This window comes from Pollicipes pollicipes, unplaced genomic scaffold (assembly GCF_011947565.3).
Source record: "Pollicipes pollicipes isolate AB1234 unplaced genomic scaffold, Ppol_2.1 Scaffold_4881;HRSCAF=5763_pilon_pilon_pilon, whole genome shotgun sequence".
NCBI classification, from domain to species: Eukaryota; Metazoa; Arthropoda; class Thecostraca; order Pollicipedomorpha; family Pollicipedidae; genus Pollicipes; species Pollicipes pollicipes.
The window spans coordinates 44,201,357-44,223,233 of NW_023596576.1; the positions used below are offsets into that span (position 1 = coordinate 44,201,357).

Here is a 21,877-nt window from a genome sequence, read left to right on the forward strand (position 1 = left end):
GCCGGGTTTTGCAAGCAATTTTCCCGTCCGGATATATTTGCCCATAAGCCTTTGAATGTACCTACGCAAGCTTCGAAGGGGAGAGGGGAGGAACCTATGCGATGCCCCACGAGGTACAACAAGGCTCGTATACAACGGCCGATTAGCAGCATTTAAAAAATATATCCTGATGTTTGAAGAAAGAGCCTACTGAGAAGAACCTCAGCTGAATAATCGTGGGATCTAAAAAAATGGATATCATTTTGATAGGAGGCTGTTTAACTCACGTTTGAGGCTTTCAGAAACTGAGCCAAAGTACGGCTGAACAAAATGGTTGTTGAGTTTTGAAACGACAAGGGCATGGACAAGGAAAGATGTCTAGAAATGTGTTATATGAAAGGGTTCAGCTTGGATCCTGTCAGACCAGAATATCTTTTTTGTGGGTATGTTGATTGTTTTCTTCTTTTTAAGGATAGGTTTCACGCTTTTAATTCCTTGATTTTGCAAACAGAAAGTATTTAAACATTAGATTGACGATAAAAAGGAGTCAAACGGCAAAATTCCCTTTCTGGACGTCCTCAGACACGACAAAGGTGGCTCTTTATGCACTTCGGTGTACATAAACCTATGTTCACTAGAATAGGCACGATTTTGCAGTTTTATTCCCGATTTATTCAAAGTTAGTTCCATTTGGACGGCATATTTAGAGAATATCATCTCAGCTCTACTCGTCAATTATTTCATGCTGAAATTGGGTGTCTAAAGCGGCATTTCCGGAACAATGGTTTCCTTTCGGGTATCATTCGTTTATTGATTCAAAAGTTTACTAATTCTAGGCGTCTTTCCTCGTCCAATGCGTTCTTTGACGTCCCGAAGCTAAAACATGATTTCGTTCTGCCGTACTTTGGCTCGGATTCTGGAGGCCCCAAACGTGAGTTGATCAGCCTCCAGCCGAAATGTTATACATTTTTAATTCCTAGAATTATTCCGATGAATTCCTTTTCAGTACCTTGTTCGGCAGCTGTTGTCCTGAGCATTAATTTGTAATGTGCTTGCTGACCTGAAACAGTGCGCGCTTATACAGGTGGCAGCGGTATCCGAACTAAACTGACGTACCCGAGTACATTCACGGTGCCTTCAAACGACCAGACCACTTTCAGGGGCCAGTGAAGATGTGGACCCGAATGAAATGGCGCCCTACCGTGCTTGCATTACCAACACGAGAACACCTACGCTACTGATGGCGCTGTGGTGAGCTTACTAGAGAGGCTTGCTGTGACGAGCGGACGGGGCCCCAAGTGCTGCCAAGCGTCAAGTGTCACTGAGTGCCTTCAAGCGACTACAAGATGATGCAGGCGTTCGCCGTCGCTGCTGGAAGTGGCTTGTCGAAAATCGCTCTGAGCTATTTGCGGCGACAGGTCAGCTGGTCGCCAAACATTGAGCCATCCCACGCACGTGGTCGGCGAGCTGCTCCTTTACATCTGGGTTTTCAAGAATTATCCGTGCCTTACGATGGTTACAAATTTGATGGTAAAAGTAACTCTAGGTCACTCAGGATGGCAAGACATCACGTTGGTCACGGCATTGATCAGACAACCGAAGAGGGATGCCAACTGCCGCGGTACTCGGGCTTTAACACGCGCTCGGGTCGATAGCCCATTTGACCCCCTGAAGGTTTTTAACACGTTGACCCCCGCGGTACTCGGGCTTTAACACGCGCTCAGGTCGATAGTCCATTTGACCCTCTGAAGGTTTCTCCAGAGCAACATCTATGTGGCGTGACGTAACCGAGCTTATCTTAATGTTGCCGTAGGCGATCAAATAGCCAACCTTTTGATGCAGTGATCTTTGATGTACATTGTAAGGTCCCTGACCTATGACAGGTCAAAGTCAGGCAATGATTCTCCTGGGAAAAAGGGAAGGTATTTTGTAGGAGATTGCTGATTCTGATGCAACAACGGAATGTTAGACAAAGCCTTACATCTTTCAGATGAATGCTTGGGTAACTAGGCACTTAAATTTAAAACTGCAGATAATTTTGTTGACTTTGGGTCAAGTATAAAGATTACATTAAGGTCAAAGGCAAGTCGCCTCTTTCTGAATAGCTTGCTTTATTGGGTAGTTTCTGACGTTCATTGTTTCGATCACAAGTTCGAATTGCTCGGCCACAGGAATGTCAGCAAGCCTTCTATGCGAACTTCATGAAGGCCGCGGAGATCATTCACGTGAAATGACCCCGATTAACCTTTCCTGAGTAACATGTCCCCTAATACTATCTAAGCAACCTCAAAGGTTTGAAGTCGCCGCGACCCTTTAAGGTCAAATAATGCCGCTGAACTGCTATAGACACCGGCGACCTTTTCCTCAGAAGAGATATCTAGGTTACAGTTGGTGGCACAAGGTGGCCTGGAGGCACCTTGGGAAATAATCTGGAGAATGACCTTGTTTTATCTTATCTCATCTGGAGATGACATGTAAGCCTCAAAACTGGAAATAAATAACCTCACATAAAGGCCTGTCTCCTCTCTAAATTGTATGTCTGGTTCTCTTAAGCCTTTTTAAAATTTCAGGTGGGTCAAAGGGAACCCCACGCGGGTACGTCGCATTTAACCGGGTGTGCTATCTTTTTATTCGTGCTCTTCTGTAAGTTCCTCTCTTTTAGCATTCCTTTGTTACTCAGTTGTCCTGGATTCTTCCAATTAATGTCTGATATCCCCCACCAGCTGTTCCTTTTTACTGACCTCTTCTGTTAGCAAACTTTCTCTAAAGATCAGCGTCAGTTCGATCTGCTCCATTGCTCGATCATGCGTCTTAACTTGGGAGAAGTTGCGTCTGAATGTGTTGTTCACAAATTAATAAATAAACACCCAACAGAAATGTACGCACGCAACCAGGAAGGACAATACACATATCTTTGTGTCCTGATACCTGACATGAACAGGTATCTCGATAAACATAGCAAACAATATCCCGCATATATCTACGCATACAGCCGTAAGTGGCAAATCTGTAATGCGATTCAATTCGATGACCTGAATTTGTAACTTGATTTAACCACTCGCGGCACGGCGCGATGAGATGTGTAAACCGCGATACAATGCAGTAGCTCAGCACGAACGTTCGCGAATTTTTGTTCCGATACTTGAGGTGCAGTGCAGTTGGCTCGTGCCGCGGAGCCGGGTCTCTCGTGACGTCATAATCTCCAGAATATCCAGCTCCTGATCTGAAAACCGGTCGGCCGCGGTCTGCCGTCAGCCTCCGGCCGGCCGGGGCCGAGCTGGCACGGCGCCGCATGTTGTCAGTCACGTCTGTCAGCGGTCGCACACACCCCACGGCGGTCGTGCCTTGAGGGCATGCTGTAAATTCTTCAAACGACAAAACGCCTCCTTCCTTGCAGAACTAGCCTTTGTTTCCGCACGGCTGCGGTGCGTATTCAGGGCACATTCACGGTTCCTTTTAAAACGACCGCATCGGTATTGTTTTACTGACGTTGTACCAATGTGGATGTTGTAGTTTCATGTTGCCTTTTCTTCACTGGATCTGGCATACGTTTGCGATATTCACATAAGGTCATCCAGATATTGATTAACCCACCATGAGCTGATCGGACATAACTTTCGCAATACGAAGGGGCTTCAGAGCCCCTTCCATTCTCCACACGCGCCCGAGAGGCCGGTTGAATGCTCTTCGCTCGGATGTGGGTTAATTTAACCCCTTAGATCTGAAATACTAAGATAGTCATGTACACCAAATTCGCAAGTTGGGCTGATCTCTATCTGAACTCACCTATGTGAAGATTTGAGGTCCATAACTCATGGCCAAATAATGTCAAACAAAGCCAAACTTAAGATCGGTGTTCAAAGTGCCCCCGACCTCGTCGCAACCGTCTTTAACCTAGATACCTTTTCTAAGCAAGATATTATTGGTGTTTATTCTAGGCTAGTAACCTTGTTTAACTTAAAGAAGGTCAAGGTGACCGAAAATATGCGAGACTTTTTGTATTTTTTAATTTGAATAAGCGTTACGGATTGCGCTAGGCGGTTCATTCATTAAATGTAAGCCTTAGTCTGGGCCATTTTAGGTCAACGACTTACTCTAACCTTTAGCAAGACGATGGAAGATGTGTGTTATGGACCCTGTTGTCAAGAAATTAGCAATAAGCATCAGAAACTACCCCATAAATCAAGCTCGCCAATAAAAAAAATCAGCCTGATTTTGATCTTCGTCTAACCTTTGTACCTGACCCCAGGTCACCGAAATTTGTTGTAAGTCTAAATCAAGTTATTTTATTGCATGATAAACTATCTCAGAGATGCATGGCTTCACGCAATACTCCGCTGCCGCACTAGATTGAACGATTCCTTAATATTTGCCCTCGGTGACAGCCTCGGCCTGACTGACCTGCCACAGGCCAACGACCTTAAAGGGTAGATCTTATACGCTGTACGATAAGATCTGTTATTCGACTGCCTAGAGCTATGGAAAGTTTGGCATGACTAGAAACCATTCGAAAATCCTCATAAAAACTTTCGAGTTGAGCTTGATCCCCAACGGGACGCGTGTGAAGGCTTTTTCCAGGATTACTTCTAAACGGTCTTGAGCACCATGCTTAAATTGGGGGAACGTAATTTTACGCCCATTCGCACATATTGTAAAAATGGCAAGTTTCTGAGCTTGACAGTTCATGATCTGCGGTGGCCTTTTGAGGTCATGTCGGCAACATATTGCTCCAAAGTGGCAAAAAATGCGTCTTTCTCTTAGGAAACGTATTCCAGAGGGGTCTTCTAGTTTTATATTGTTATCTATATCCATTTCGGGTTCACTCATGTCGTTCTTGCGACTTTTGCAGGGTCAGGTCAACAAAGGGAAAGCTTCATAACTTTTAACATTTGTGACCAGACTTGGCCGACTGCATGTCTTGCAATCTAAGCCTTCATCGCGCATATCTTACATCTTTGGGATATCTTGAAATGTCCGGCCCTTTTTTCCCCATTAATGTGGCTTATTCGGCATATTGATGTGTTAGACGGGCAAATGCAAAAATATATATCACCGCGTTGACCTGTTATGGCATGTCGAAAGCCAAACATGCTAATATCCATTAGTGTCTGTATGATATAATTTTACCAGCGCTATTCGACGCCGTCCTTCGCCTCGCCGCAGCATGCCTCGCTTTTGAGATAACAAGAGGGTTTATACAGTGCTAATCGACTAATATGGCTTGATTTCATCCGCCATAGGTCTCATTTATCATTATTCAGATTCAGACACACATATTTCACAGAGTTTGACGAGTGCTTTCTAATTCTGCTTTCTGCTCTGTTCCAGCTTGTTTGATTTTCGATTTCAGAGGGCTTCTGGGACTTGCCTCTTGTCTGTTGAAGGTGAATCAAAATTCCGTAGGGCGAGAATTAAACATCGTCTTTGCTTGTTTAAGGCATTTCCAGTCAGACCATGGTTTCAGCGAAGGCAATTTCTAGGGAATCGTTCAATCTGATCCAACAGCGGAGTGTTAGACGAATCCATACATATCTGAGATGCTTTCTTAGACAACACAACAGTTGAATGAGCAAATTACACTGACCTAAGATCAGGTATGGAGGTCACACCAAGGTCTAAACCAACCTGTTTTTTTACCCTAAGGCATGCTGCATGGGATAGTTTCTGGTGCCCATTTCGAGTTTATTGATAGCAGGAACCGCGTTATGCATCTTTCATTGACTTCTTAGAGGTCAGAATAGGTCATTGAACTAAAATGATCTAGGTCAACATTTTGTTTTAAGAACATACTGCCTAACGTAATCTTTGTCGCTTAGTCCAATGCAAAACTCAAAGCAATCTCGTATGATTTTGGTCACCTTGACCTTCAAAAGGTCAAACAAGGTTCTGAACTTAAATGAGAATGTGACCTTTTGCTTAGAAACGGTTATTTACGTTCTGGGGGCACTTTGAAGACCAACCTGGAATCTGACCTTTTTTTGACTATATTCGACCTAAGAGTCATAATCTAGGAAGCTCAAACTTTGACATAAGTTAGTTCATGTACAGGTTAATACACCCTGCAAATTGGGTGTCTCTAGTTTTCTTAGTTACCGAGATCTCACGGGGGTCAAATTGACCCCCCAACCGAGCGAAGGTTGTCTAGCCGGCCACCCGGGTCCGTGTTAAGGCAATAACAGCTAGAACATAGTTTGCTGGTCAACTGCATGACTTCACGCTATGCCTTAGTCATTGCAATCCTGAAATAACGAAAGCAATATGCGTTGTAAGAACATATCAAATGGCATCTTCACCGCGACATCAGCGGTGACCCCAAACAAACACGATATATTATATATCCATAAGAAACGCTGGGATTCCTGTATTCATCTGAATCAACGTATTGGTTGGAGAATGACAAAGAAAGTACCGTGAGCTACAAACACACTTCTGGTAGGTTGTAATGGTAAGGCCGTCCTTAATCACCTCACAATGATGTCACAATGCGACTTGTAGCAGCCTTCGCTTCCGAACTATTTTATGATCTTGCATGCTGCATTGGCGCGTCATACTGACGATGAGTAACATTTTGTATCCCCAGCTCATAGCATGCACGGTTGAGAGTGGACGGGTTGGGTTAAATTTCGCCGACCCCTACCTCCCGCGCCGTCCTAAGAATCCTAAAGGAAAGGAACAAGAATTACAGGTTGGGTGGTTTCTTCACCATACTGTGTTCTAAAAGCGCATTATAAAAACGCATGCAGGGTTAAATGAGGTCGAACAAGTAAAATTTCGGACGTCTTGCGTCGTTGCATCCTTGCATCCTTATTATTTTCTACGAATGTGCTTTAAGGCTGAAATGGGGCTTAGATATACCATATGCTACATGTTGACACGCTATACCACGTGATAGATACGTCCCATCCAAGATTTGACCTACGCTGTTTGCAAGTCAACCAGATATGATGAATGTGATGAAATATTTCTCCGTGCGAAAAATGCAAGAATTGTTGCAAATTTTGCGAATCGGTGCAGGGTATTGAAGATTATGATGACCTTTAATAAGCTCGACCTAAATTGACCCCAGTGACCCCACATGATCTTCACATTATAGCGCAAAGCACATCCATAAGAAGTCGTTAGTGTTGTGTGGAACATTTCCTTGCTGCGGATATACTGGTAGCGTATCAGCGCGGCACATAAGGCGTTGCCACCGGCTACGTTGTTGACCGCCAGCCTGCATTTCTAACAAATAAACTCCAAGGTCATCCTATGCCCCATGGAAATGATGTCATACATTCAGACGCTGCCGTCCAAAGGCAAAACCCCATATGCTAATTTTGGCCATTTTGCACTTTCTATGTCGTCGGATCCATTTACTCGTGCTGATTTCGATTATTTAAACAATCAATTATAATGTCCACAAGCTTTTAGCCCTTTCTTTTAGCTAAAAGTTCGCAAAAATGTCAACTACTCGCTTAAATATCAGAATGTAGCATGAGAAGATGAATGAGATGACATAAGCAACGCAAAATGGTCAGAAATGAACGTATGTGGTTTTGCCTTTGAACGGCAGAACGCTGCGGCACACCTCTTTTCCACCTGTTCACCAATGAGTATCCCTTCGTGCTCCTGAGGTGCACGTGGTTCAGTACGCAGACGATGCTGAACATTTAGTTTCAGGCAAAAAAAAAACAGCTTCCTCTCGCAGGACTGTGGACGCTTGGTTCTCCTAGCCATGCTGTTTCAAAGCACACATACAAACAGAACTTAGTTTTTTAATTCCGCCAAAACAATTTAGCATGATCCTGATCTCCATTCAGTTGCTCAAGGATATAGTGAGTGAGAGTCCCAATGTGGGAAATCTCGGCATCGTTACTTCCCTTACAGGATTTGCAGCACCGAGAGCAACGGGCTCTCCCCTCTCCCTTCCAGGACAACCCCGATATCTGCTCTCCAAATGCTCATCAGAACACTGCTCGCCCACGTTTCCTCGCGCGCGACGACTACGGCCAGCAAACGCCGCCTCTTGGGGAACGTCATACAACATTATACTCTTTATACTCCTGTTTATAAGCGGCCATTGGGGCTGCGCACCACGTCGACAGGCGGTAGGCGTTCTTAAACGCGCGGTGGATGACCTGTTAGCGGTATGGTGTGAGCGGTGCTGAGTGGAGATGGGCACATGCATGTGGGCAGGCGTGCGTGCGTGTTCACACGAACGCCAGCGCGTGCTTGTGCTTCTTTGTTTTGTGTGGCACGGTTTGATAAGACAGTAGTCATAGTCTTAGCCCACGTATGAAAACCAGGGGAATATGGATATAGATGCGCTGATATTTCGGCAACATGCCATCATCGAATGCCGAAGTCGATCTACGTGCGTCATGTCCCTCGCATTTGCACTTAACAACTTACGAAATTGTGTCGCGGTTTTGTAGCATTTCTTTTGTAAAGCAGTTGTCCCTTTTTACAGCTGCTCTCCTATAAATCCACTTTACTCCAAGAGTGGTATATTATATATAATATATGTATATGTATGTATATACATATCTACTATATATGTATATATGTTTATGCCTGCTGTATCGCATGTTTTAAGTTTGACACAGTGTTTTACAAAAAGATCGGTAACCGAGCCCCAACCGTGCTTCTCCCGTTTCGGTTCGAGATACTTACAGAAAAGTGATAGTACGAAGAAGGTGACGACCTGCCACTTGCCAATGCTGCCGATCTGCTGGAGCAGTGGGTCCTCAGACTCCTTGGACATCTTGACGAACCTGTGAAGATGGCAGTTGGACCGTTCAAAGCACGAGTTGGCTAGAAGTGTGACAAGTGTTAACACATCCCGGTGGTATCAATGCATGTGTACTTTTCCATCATGCCTTACTTCCTGTCCATGTAGCATGAACGGGAACTGATAATTTTTCAAACATGGGAACTGGGAACACCTGGCCCATTCCCTCTTTGGTTGCCCTTGCTAGTTAAGTTGTTAGAAGAGTGCTGCTGCGGCCCATACTGATCTAAGCAGCAGACTTTCATATAAGATTTATCTTGCCTCATACGTGATTATAATGTGCTTTCTATCCTCACCAGCAGGCTAAATAGAAGGGAGACGAAGACCAACCGTAAATTGCTAAACTCAGGACCAGGTAAATAAAGGATCGTGACATTGTAAACCACCACGTTATATAAGCACGTGAAGCATGTTGGGCGCCACCATGACAATCTGAGAACAGCTGTGCGCTTCACAGCAATCGCAGGAATAGCAATCGTGGCATGGACGGGAGCTGCCTGACAGTAACATAATGACATGATTAGGGCGTGCCCTTGGCAATGAGTGAGCGCATTACCTGCCTACACCTCTGTGATGTAACCTGTACATTCAAGGCTTTTGGTCCTCGCATGTTGTTGGAAGAACTAATTTCTATTCAGGTTTGGGGTAGGAGCACCACGATTCTTGTCCTACTTTTCCTCATGTATTTCATAGAACCCAGTTAGAGTTATCTTCATACCTGCGACATGGAAAAACTAATTCATATATGTTCAGCCTCCATGAGTTTTAGCTTAAAATTTTCAACCTCAATGACTGTTACTTCAGAAGTTTTAACATCGATGGCTTTTAGTCGAATAAGCTTTAACCTCAATGGTTATGCAAGGTTCGCTATCGTCGATAAAACCGCACCCAAGACGACATGGTTGAATGGGTCCTCAGACGTAACTTGATTGTTCATGAGACATTCTCTTCTCCGCATCTTGGTGGCATAAAACAAATTAGGAAGCCCTTGCTCATTGGATTAGAAGTAAGCCCAAAATTCCGGGTGAACATATTCACATTACCAAATCGGCAGGTCTGTGTATCCCATATAGCCAAACAAGAAATTCACTTAGTCTTTTTGGGATGAGGTATCGAATTTTCTGTTTCGGCCCAATCCGCCGCTCAGTTCAATCCGCAATTCCCAATTTTATTCAGTCTGCGAAGTACTCTGCGTGTTATATAACCCCCACGTGATAGAACATAACCCCACATATATAACATATAATATATAATAACCCCACATGGCATAACCCACACGTGATAACAGACTAGAGTGACAATGTTTTTGAACGGAACCCAAGCTGAGGAAGGCACGGTGCCTGAACAAACCACCTGCAAGTTATAGGTTTTCTTTTTAAACTGATTATTGCGGCAGTGTTGCAATCAACATGCACCATGTTAATGCCAGCTTCATGATCAAGACATTAAACCAGATCGGCAAATCGCAAGGATTAAGTTACCAGCACTGATGAGAGAGAGGGAGAGAGAAAGAGAGAGAGAGAGAGAGAGAGAGAGAGAGAGAGAGAGAGAGAGAGAGAGAGAGAGAGAGATCGAATAGAGAGAGAGAGAGAGGGAGAGAGAGAGAGAGAGAGAAGAAGAGAGAGCGAGAGAGAGAGAGAGAGAGAGAGAGAGAGAGAGAGAGAGCGATAGTAGATGATAGAGCTATCGAGAGAGACAGAGATCGAGAGAGAGATATATAGATAAGTTAGAGAGAGAGAAAGTTAGGACACAACATGTTATTCAGTACATAAGCACTTGGAAAGCAGCAATAATTATTTCCAAGTCAGGTCTTGGAAAAACCACCAAGTTTCAAAAAGTTATACGGCTGAGAATGAAGCTGTAAAAGTACCGGGACAGTCAACATAAAACATGCGAGTACAGAATGCAGATCGACAAATTTGGTTATTGGTCTATTGATGCATTAACCCTTGCCCCGACTCGCCGTTTTCATAACACCGATTGATAGGGGGAGGGGGTCGATGGGACCCCCATGAGGCTTTCAAACTAATAAAGATAGAGCTGTGCAGAAGCAGACTACTAGACTAGTCTCCGCGAATTTTCGCAATTGGTACTAGTTTGTATGCTGTTAGGTCACAAATGACCTCATCATTGCAGGCCAAATGTATAATTGTACTCAGATATTGCATTTTTCAGCTTTACATCACATATACTAAACTATGGCTTGTGACGACACAGCACATAAATAGGCATGTTTCTTGTTTAATTTTGGGTACGATTATGCATATTTTTAAGGTGTTTTGAGCTTTCGTTCATGATGTGTGGCTCCGTTAGCATAGCAATGTGCTCTTTGACATTTTGACATTGACCGCCTTGACATTTTCAGGAGCGTGGCCACATTTCTTAAGCAGAATCAGGCAGACAGACAATTGAAATGACGCCATCATGCACGTCAGGCTGATCAGAGCAGCGATGAGAACAACTGCGTTGCCGCGACGAGCGCCGTCAGGATGTTTTGGTGCGAGCCAAGTGCTAAAGGAGTTCAACAAAGCCTTGTAATTGTTTACAGGAAACGCCAGATGGCGCTGTTCTTTACTCAAACAAGCTAGAAGCACAATTATGAAACTATCCAGAGCGCTCGGGTGCCGATGACGTGCTCGGCGGCCAACTCCGAACGTGGTAAGCAGTGGCCAAGTGGATAGGGCATCAGGCTACAACGTGGGGTCAGGGGTTCGAATCCCGGTTGTGCCACACGTTTTGAGTGCGCGATGCAGTCGTTGACGCTTCGTAAAAGAATGCGTAGTGGCGTCCGTCGCTGGCTCCTTTTTATCATCCAAAAGCTCTAAATGCCGTCATGGACCATGCCTTCTACGAGTCGCAGGGCCCAAAATGCGTGAGAACGTCGGATATCACGCTAGAGAAGACGGCAGATTATCCAACGACATGCGTCTCTGGCCCAAATCTAGTCTTAGGTGATACCTTAGTATGGCTGGCACTCTCTCTAGGGAGAGAAGCATCCTGGTCGGCTTTCTAGGGAGGCAGGCAATTTCAGCACGAAGGTGCACGGTGAACATATCGAAGCAAAGTAGCGGGCATTTTGGGACTGCACAATATCCTACGAAGGACTTTGTGCTTTAAGGGTAACTCACCACCGTGCGTTACGCGAGGGAGACACTGGCCATGCCTACAACACCTAAGATAGCGATCAACTGCAATGGCGGCTGAATCTATCACAGCTGTAGGAGCGTGGGCTTGTCAGCAGGCTTTCAGAATCACGTGTTACATTGCGTTACGCACATTCATGGCTGCATTTGGCACAGGCACATAACATGGTGACGTCAAAAATGGTACGCTACGATATTCTGCTAGTCAGCGACATCGAGGAAAAGCACGGGATGCCAGCGCGCAGACAAAGGTAAGCTCACATGGGAATGGAATGAATAACAAATCAACGTTGGGCCTTATGCTCACGTAGTCGCATATAAATCCTGCTTTTCGACACGACACGACACCTCGCTGCTTGTTGCCTTTTTTCGTTGCGTTTTTTATATAATGTGATGGACGGTGTTACCTGTCACAGCAGGCTATGTAGCGAGACTTCACTCAGATAGGTGCATCATACTGTATGGTTTGCATCATATGTAAGTATTTACGACGTAGCCTCGTGGGTACGACCACGATCCGGAGATGTTTGTTGAATTGACTTACTGAAATAATAATATCGCGTACCAGTCTCCCACAGGGCTGATTTTGACCACAAACCTTGAGAACGTAATTACGTACAAAGGTGTACAAATTCGTGGCGCCACTTTGTGTACAAAATGTAGGAGAATATCTGTATATGTTTGACGTAGAGCCTATTTTTCAGTATCTGACTTCCTTTCAGCTCCACATATTCAACGAAGCTCGAGCACGTCACGTGCAAGCTGACATTGAACAGCCGTACACTAGCCACCGATAATGTTAAAATGTTTACATCCACATTCCAGCCTAACTTCTGAGCAAACCATGCGTTGTAGCATAATTGAACTCTGAAATTACGCCAAGTGTGACTTGCCAGCACGGCACAGTGTTGGGTGAGTTGTTAACTTGTGTCACGCTACCCGGCGCCGAGGCTGCACGCGGGAGACGGGGTGCAAGGCACCCGCTGGTACTAACATTCAGGTGGCCTGAAAATTACTGGTGTGTGTCCGGCTTACGGTCTCTTACCTGTTGAAAGTGATCACTGAGTTTTGTCTCTGTCGGAGCAAGCCTTTAAATCCGGCGGCCTGCACAACACTGATCTCCGGGCGTAGTGAACCACTCTCAAGTCAGGTCGTGCGATACGGCCGCCTCGCACTCGGCAAGCCCACTGCCAAGTCAAACCCAGCCGATGCGCACAGACTGGCGGTGGCGCTAACACGGGTGTCGGCTGCTGCGGCGCAGTGAGCCCTGCACACTTTCGATTCCTTGCCAATTCAACCGACGGGCCGCACGAGCGGCCAGCCGGGCACCACTGCTCACGAGCCGCCTGCCTCGGACGGCGCGTCACGCGCCTGGTACGCGCCTCGCTGACGTCACAGTCGCACCGCTCCGACCGTCGCCAGCGAGTGAGAAGACGACCACGACGGCGCGCGGCTGTGCGCGACGCGACCCTGACGTTGCCGGCCGGCCGCGGGCGCTCCTCTGCAATCCTCCACACCGGGCGGCGGGAGCCGGTCACTGGGGCCGTGGCTGGCCGGCGCCCCGCCGAGTGGGACTGCGCTGCGCCGAATCCAAGGCCGCGACGTGACTCCGCTCCCGTGCCGGACGAGAGAAAGGCGCCGCATGCATCGATGGCACAGGCCAAACCGTTTACGCGAGAACCAGGAGTGGGGACTGGTCCACTATGGGCGGGGTTACCAATTTGTGTCCCTCTCATTTGGCATAACTTTGATTCAAGGCTATAGAAAAACGTGGTAATGGTTATCCCCGCGGGTGTCGATTTGTATTGTTTTGGGTGGGCCAGTGGCGCACCTTATGACCAACTGCCCTCCACCCAACGACGAGATTGGCCTGCAACCTTCTGTGCTCTAAGAACAAGAAAGGCATTAGAATGGGAGATCAAAATTAACTCAATTGTAAGGAATGTTTGTACTCAATGTTCCCCAGCTAAAAAGACCTGTATGCAATGTCATGGTCACTTGAGCGCACACGACTGATCTAGTCACGCGTTTGTAGCTCCGCGTTTGTGCCGTATTTACTTGAGTACTTTCCGTTCTTTTACTGCACGATGCATGCCTTCAGTTACACGATTAGTATGTCTTGTTGTCTTTGGTCTAACTATGAAATATTGCCTGAGAAGCCTAGCATTATTCAGAGTGTTTCCAGCTCCATGGATTGTGAAAAGCTGCGTTATTTTGCCGAAACGTCTTATCTGGAAATGAAAACAAGCTGGTCGAATGTTGGTAGCCAAAAACGTGACAGAGTCATCAGCCGGCTACGTTCGAATGAACCCTTGAAATGTGCTGACCTCCACTTCGGCGTTAATACTCGATGGAACAGCGCGAGTGCTTGACGATCGACACTAGACGAATGAACTAATAGCGACAATAGTCCGTCAGTGACCACCAAAAGAACACCTCTGTTCTGCACCATGCCCACCGCGAGTGTCGTGATGCATTCCATCCCTCCTTGCGGCCTCCAGCTGGCGGTTTTCTTGGCAGCCTTTAAAATTCGCGCAGATTAACGTACATCCCTCACAACTGAAGCCACACAAGCACAACGTCTAAAGCTACATAACGTCGACCCAGGTCCGTTACCGAAAGCTTGTTTCGACGATCAACGCCATACAGTCTGAAAATGATGTCCAACGACACCATGTTCCGCCTTGACGGAGCAAATAAACTTATTAAAGAAACGAAGTAGTCCCTTTTTCATATAGGAGCGAATCCAACTCCATTACGTCAGGAAGAAAGTGGGTGAAATGTGGGAATATATCTATGTTTAGTGCATTTCGGCCAGGCTTTCCTTGCTCAGGCCCCCAGACTGTTTTACACAACTACACCCGTTTGTTGGAGGCTTAAAGGGAGTGTTCCACATCTTATGATATTGAAGCAGGCATCAGCTATGGTGAAACAAGCTCACTTATAACCACTGGTATACTTTTAAACAGAGAATACTGCTCTAGGCAACACAATCTCTCTGTTTAGTAAATATGCTGTTCAATACACAATTGTTTAATTACGTTATCGTACCTAGTACATCATTGACTGAGAGCCAATCGACGGCTGTTATATCTGGAATTGGCGCTCACGAACGCCAGACATTTACTACTTGACAATTCTATTTTTCTTGGCTTTGATCGTCGCATGGCTAGTGAAGTGATAGGATTTGAATAAGGCTATGATGACGTCATGGACGCCCAGCTGACTTTCATATAGCCTCCCCGAAAAAGTTTGCACATCTTAACGGGCGTGTAGCTCAGAAACTCGAGAGGTTTGAGTCTTAAGAAGGCCAGAACCGTGAACTATACCGAATAACCTCCAATATGGCTGCTTGAATTCAAAACCTCATTCAAAGGTAGAACTCTCCCTGTAACGACCGTGAGATGTAACGGTTCGCGACCAGATTACTCCAGCGTCAGGTGTTAGACTTAGGGCTCAACGGCCAAGTCTGGGGCCCGCGATTTATATCGGTCGGGGCCCGCGATTCATATCGGCCGGGGCCCGCGACTTACATCGGTCGGGCCACTGAGATAATGAGGGAGCCCGCTGTATCGGTATCGGGACCACAATGCTTAACAAGGATATTATATTGTGGGAGTGCTTTTGTATGGCAAGCAGCCCATATTCGGCCTGGGGCAGTGTTTGAGGGAGCCCGCAGAGGAGCCCGAAGGGCTTCTTGGAGGTGGAGATCAGGTACCCGATAGGAGGCTGTAGGTTACATTTAAAACCCCGGCCCATAGAGTCTGGCCCTAAAATGCCTGCCAATGGGCTTCTTGCAACGGTTTGGGAAGCCCTGGTACCATGCAGGTCTATTTCGGTCAGAGATCACCAACACCAAACAGTAGGCTCCGTGTCGGTTTGGGCACTGTGGACCCATTTCCCAAGCAGAGCAAGGCCAGGACCGGCGAATTGTACTGGCCGAGACTCCTGAAGCAATCAGGGCCCTGTATCGGTCTAGAGCCCACTGACCTGACAAATGGTCCTTTGTCGGCAAGGGGCAGGAGTCGGCCACGGGAACACTTGCTGAACACTGACAGGGACTGGACCGCGAACGTTAGGGGACCTGTTCCGTTGTTCGGGGCCCGCTGACAGCGAACTTGGATATGAAAATTAACGACGAAAGTCCACGATGAGACAAAAGAAAGTCATTTTCAGTCAGGGTACCATTGCAAAGTGGTGATGCCCCAGCCCATTTCACATAGAGGGCCCATTGTGGTGAACTGGAGTCTCTGTGCCAATTCAGTTATTGGACGCCTACGGTGACACCATATGTTTGGACTCAGAGAGTCTTCGGCGTCAGGCAGGCGGTCGGTGTACAATTGATCCCATTGAAGGCTTTCCCACTGATCAGGTGACTCCGCCCCCATCTCTCCAGAATGACAGCCGGTACACACCCCGCAAAAATGTGACCAGCATCCATTCAACGGGCATTTTCGGGCGCTGCCGGCGCGCGACAACAGTGTAATAAGTATGCACAGGGCGCTCCAATAATAGCACAGGCATTTTTTACGCCACAGTGACAGCCAACCTATGGGCATTTCGACGCACTCGCTGAAAGCAGTTTGCTTTTGGCCTTGATCTTCTTCAAGTATTAGCCTGGCGTTGATGCCATGACTAAACACAGTGTTGAAAAAATGTGTCACAACGCCAAAGTTGGAACAAAGTTTCGCACGCCGCTCGTTCGCTCCACCAAAATCTTATCTTTAGTAACCCAGGTTAAATGTAATAAAACAGTGCAATAGCGTGATGTCTCACACGGTGACTCTGTGACCTAATCCAAAGAAAAATGTAAAATTCTGGCTGGTTGTGTAATCTAGCCCATAGCTTGGCGCCCAAACCCCATTGCTGGATACGCTTTGTAGCGGAATGTTTGCCGACCAACAGAGACGTATGTTCGTGGTGTTCAGCATTGCGCTTACCAACACTAGCACACCCTTTCAAACATAACAAAAATCCCGTTTACTCGCTGAAAAAACGCCAGCTAGGCATCGCAACAACTTAGCAGATAAACGAAGTCGCAAACATGACTGACATAGGGTCTTTAGACATGCACAAGTGTGAGACGTTCAACTGAGAGGCTCGGGAGTGCGGGGAGGACGTAAGTTCTTCATGGCTAGGCCCGCCTCCGTCCTCCACAACCAGAAATGCGTGCTGCCACCAATGACCAACACAGAAAAAGTGATATGCTGTCTCTGGAGGTGCGCCTTTTCTTTCCGATCAGAAAGGACTCGTGCCTCCAGCGTCTTCCCCGACCCTCCCTCCTTCTCTTGAATCTGCGCCTTCATGGCCACTTTGGTGCTTAAATTAAGAAAGATCAATGAATGGTACACATCTTAAAAATATGCAATGCTTTTCGTTCAAATACAGTGAGCTAAACTTTTTGTGAAAAATGACAGGAGGTTAGGCCGTCGGGCTGTCAGCTCCCCCCCCCCGTCCAATTGTTTATAAAAAACCACACTTCTGTCCTGCAGCCTGAAATATATGTTATGAACATCAAAGCAGGGCCGGTAAAAATCCGAGGTTAGCAATATACTTGGTGTGTTTCGGTCAAATTCACGAGGTAGTCTCGGAAGAGTTTAAGGCACTAGACCTTTGTCAAGGTCGCTTTTCATTCACACATAGAGGGAATTGTTGAAATGCAGGAACAGGCAGCCTCCCTCCCTAAAAATACCACAGGCACACGCACCTCTGCGCTCTAGAACACTCTCGGCGCTGAAAGAGTGCACACATTTGCCATGGCATCTGCCGAAGCAATCACACCCCTTACCACTGGTGTTCTCGCATCCATTCCCAGGTTTTGTTGATCTCCGGTGACCTGCGTGAACCCACCCAATGCCCGTCTTCTGCGCGGATACCACGTCTCGCGGGGCGTTGCCGGCGCAATGGCTCCAACCGTGGCCAAGGCTGGAAGGTGGTTTAACAGATCCGTGCATCCCCAGGGTATTTTATTCACACGGTACAAGAGATGCATGATTCATATGTCTCGAAAAGGCATACCAGTTGCAGTGGGTAGTAGGTGTCGGCATGTACGGGTGCACACTTGCGATGACAGACATCAGGTCAGGGATTAAGTATAGGAGCTTCAGGCCTCAACACTGGAGTTAATTTGCACACACCGCTTCCGCCAGCTGTTTTTTCTGTATGTCATGCCAGAACATTTGTGTTAGATAGCTCTAAGAGATATCTTAACGCTAGCGCCTGGTGCAACTGCACGGCTTCAGCATCGCGGTCGTCAACAACTAGCATTGTTTGCCGCAAGACAAAAAGAACGTGTCGTCCAAACGAACCTCCAAAGTTTCCAACCATCCAAAAACGCCTTTGACTAACAAAAGTGCTGATGTCGTCGCGCCCTGTAACAAACACCTGCCACTGAGTTAAAAGCCGGCCGAAGTCTGTGTTGCTTTGTGGATTTCTCGGACTTCTGTCGCATTTCATGCGATGCATAAAGCGGCTGACATCTGCAAGATGGAAAGTCGGGCACAAAATGTGGCAGCATGACATTGTCGGCTGAGTGTCAGCCTACTCGCCATGCCTACTAACGCAGGCTGAGTGTCAGCCTACTCGCTGAGCGTGCGGTGTGTCTGCGTGACAGCATCGCGGTGCGGTATGACAGAGAGGTGACATCAGAGCGTTCCTGTATGACAGCTTTTCAGCGTGACGGCGGTACGGCGTGACGAGGTGAGGTCGTCACGACACAAAATTGTGACGGTGTCACATCGAAGCACCGTTAAGACTTGACAACATGACTGGTACATTACAGTACAGTAACGTCCGCGGTACTTAACGCAGGCATCGAAAACCCTAGCCTCCTCAGCCCGTTGGCGATCTGAATGGTTCGCACAGTTGGATATAGACGCTACGCCGGGCCGAACACGAGAGGCTGATCAGCACACCACACTTGCTGTGAAGGTGACGAAGATTGCCAGCAAACACAGTCAATTGAAAAAACAGTTGGTATTCGCATATTGACAGCAGCTTACCTTCGCAGAGGGCCAGCTAAGGTAACGCAAACGAAACCAAAGCCTTGCCACTAAAAGACGGAGAGAACAGCAGACTTTTTGTAGCAAAACTCGATCAGTGATTTGCTGAAAGTTCGTTTGCTTGACCGCTTCTTTCCGTGACTAGATTCCGGTAGATGATAATACACCGGGACTTATCAACAATACAATCTGTGGTATAGATGTGCTAAAGTTCCCTTGGAGCTAGCACCAACGTAGACAGACAGATGCGATCTCTCAACGAGTACGCACAAAATGCGAACTATATGCATGCGCACAACCAAGGTGTACGTAGCCAAAAACGTAAGCTCTGATGTTAACCCGCGGTGGCATTTTATGCACCACCGGCCAAATAAACTTGCCCAAAGCCTTGGTCCTCCGACACCTGGAACTGCACCATGACGATGACGTAGGTCAGAGTGGTGGACATGATGCTGAGAAGAGTGGAGCGCTCCAATCGGTACAGGCCCACGTCGCCCAGAGCGCTCAGATCGCGCTGCACCGACTTCAGCACCAGGGCTGCCTCCGGACCCAGCTCGGGACGCTCCCACTCAAGCGCCAGCAGCAGGTTCCGGTTCTCGCCGATCGTGTTCAGGATGCGCTGGCTCGTCTCGCACGGCCCGACCACCGTGATCATGGTGAAGATCTGGTACAGCGTGTACGCAGCGACTGTGGGGACAGGTACTTGACGGACAAGGATGTTTGCCAACGTGAGGAATATCATAACCTGGACAGTGATGCCGCGTGCCATGGCCACGACAAGTTCAGCCGCCATGCCATCCGCGAGCTGGGAAAAACCTTGCGAGAGGCGTCTGTGCAGTCGACCAATTAGCAGCAGATCGGCGCCGCCCGATTTACGACCTCCGTTCGTCAGGGCTCTAAGCTCGGCATTTACGGTCTTAAAGCCGTTGGTCAGCAAGCCTCCGGCAAACATAAATTTAAGGGGTATCAGATAGAAACAGGACAATAGCATGACATTGGTTAGGTAGCCTGCAAGCCTTCCAACGCAGTCCAGAGGCGACTTCTGACATGCGCCGTAGCCGTCGGTGAGTATAAAAACAGCAATAAATGTGGAAACTGCGATAAAAACATACGTGACCAATGAGAAAATGCTAATCTGTTCTCGTTGCCGGCTGGTCTCGGCAACCAATGGCAGCCTAGCCATTTCATCGAGAATGGTGTGGATGTCCTGCAATGTACCTGCAAACCGTCGACGTCCCCACACGAAGGTTAAGGTAAGGGCAAGCCACACAAGGAAAAAAGACAGACCGAAAAAACTAGAGTAATTGATTGCCCCCATAAGCGGGCCTCCTTCACTCAAAATTCTGAGACCGATGCCAATTTGGGCCACGACAATCATCCACGCGATTGCTGTCATCAGGATGTACACAAGGGTGGCGTAGAGCAGTGACCTCCATCCGGCCCTCCCAGTCATGCCAGCGACCTCCAGTTGGCGGATGAAAGCTCGAGCGGCCCCAGTAAACACGCTGGGGCGCTGGACCGCCTCCCACGCGCCGGCTGGCTCCTCCGGCCGGACCACGGGCCCTCCAGCTGGCTTCCAGGCGCCCTCCAGCATCGTGACGTAGAGGCCGTCGCGACAGCGGAAGCTCTGGGGGGGGGGGGGGGGGTAGATCTGCTGCAAACCCTCTCCGGTGCTGGTCACTTCTTAGTCTTCTTGTCTGGCCGCTGCAATCGACCACTGCCAAGCGGACAGCGCGACCTGACTTGAAGTGTTCGACCCTCCCCCAACCAGCAGGGGAGGAGCGCTGCCGCCGGCCGGACAGCGGGGGCCGTGCACCCGACGAAAGGCCGCAGCAGTTCAAGGCACGAGCACGCCCTGGGCAACACCCCGTGCAGCAGACGCAGAGCTCAGCCCCCTTAGGCACCTCACGCACTGAACTCAGCCTCTTGAGGAGCCGACAAGACTGTCTGCAGTCGGTGTGGACACGGCCTTTCACCGCGTTAGGCTCAATTCGCTGCCGAGTGCCTCTTGACGGCGGTCGTAAAAGCGACTGAAAAGGCAAGGGCGTGTTGGCTGTCCACAATTGTGTCCACAACTGTGGAGTTTGCCAGGCAAACAGAATGACGGCTGGCTTGGCACGTGTATCGACCCGCTAACATGCCACTGTGTTGATGTATGCTGCGTTCTCTTTCCGTCCTACACCCTCCGCCGCACCAGCGAGCATAACGATTAATTGACCGCACCCTGCCTATGTTATCCTTTCCACGCTGGTGCAGGACTGAGGCCGGTCGTCTAACAATGCCCCATGACTGCATTTGGGAAAATATTATTGATAAATGTACACGGGTTTGAAGTATAAGTCCTACCTGTTTGTACTTTTCGCTGATTGTTATATCGGATGCGTATGATTTGATCAGTAATACTAGTTTGCGTGAAATTCTTCTGAACAGCTCAGAATTTCGATTTGAAGTAGCTGACGCTGCGGGAGAAATCTCATTTTACTCCCTGTTCACCACCATGAAATTATTTCATTTCAGTTGTCCAGCTTTTCCTAATTGTCTGTTCTGTAATACAGTTCGTTTATACAAAAATATATGCGAACATAAAGCTTCTATCCTACGAATTCGACACGGCACAAAATACGTCAAGTCATGCTCTGGCTTTGATTCTCTCCTATTTTCTCTTAATTTGGCCTTTGCCACAGAGGCTCTTTTCGAGGCACACTTTGTTTTTGGGCATGGGAGTATCACACGATCCATGTGACGCACAGCCTTTAACATAAACTAACCAACTCCTCAACCAACCAACCGTTGAACTAACCAGCTACAAATAACTAACTGGGAGCATCTCCAATTGCCCGTGCCTTATTCAGTGGTGTGCCAAGATTTTACATGGGATGACATGAGCTTGTTGTTCAGGATTGGATGTCTGCCGCTGGTGAAGAACACCACGAATTGGAAAGCTGGCGGCAGTCAGCGCGAGAAGTCAGCATTTTGGTTGT

The 21,877-nt window shown here is 47.6% G+C and overlaps 1 protein-coding gene across 1 annotated transcript in view; it reads right to left on the reverse strand.

Moving 5' to 3' along the window:
- LOC119101033 (organic cation transporter protein) overlaps positions 1–13,358 on the reverse strand; it is a 40,614-nt gene extending 27,256 nt beyond the window's left edge. The window contains exons 1-2 of the mRNA XM_037224279.1: positions 12,941–13,358; positions 8,635–8,735 (exon numbers count right to left, since the gene is read on the reverse strand). Coding sequence (XP_037080174.1) covers positions 8,635–8,725 — 91 coding nt within the window. The 5' untranslated portion in view covers positions 8,726–8,735; positions 12,941–13,358. The remainder of the gene's footprint in view (positions 1–8,634; positions 8,736–12,940) is intronic.
- Positions 13,359–21,877: the final 8,519 nt, after the last annotated feature.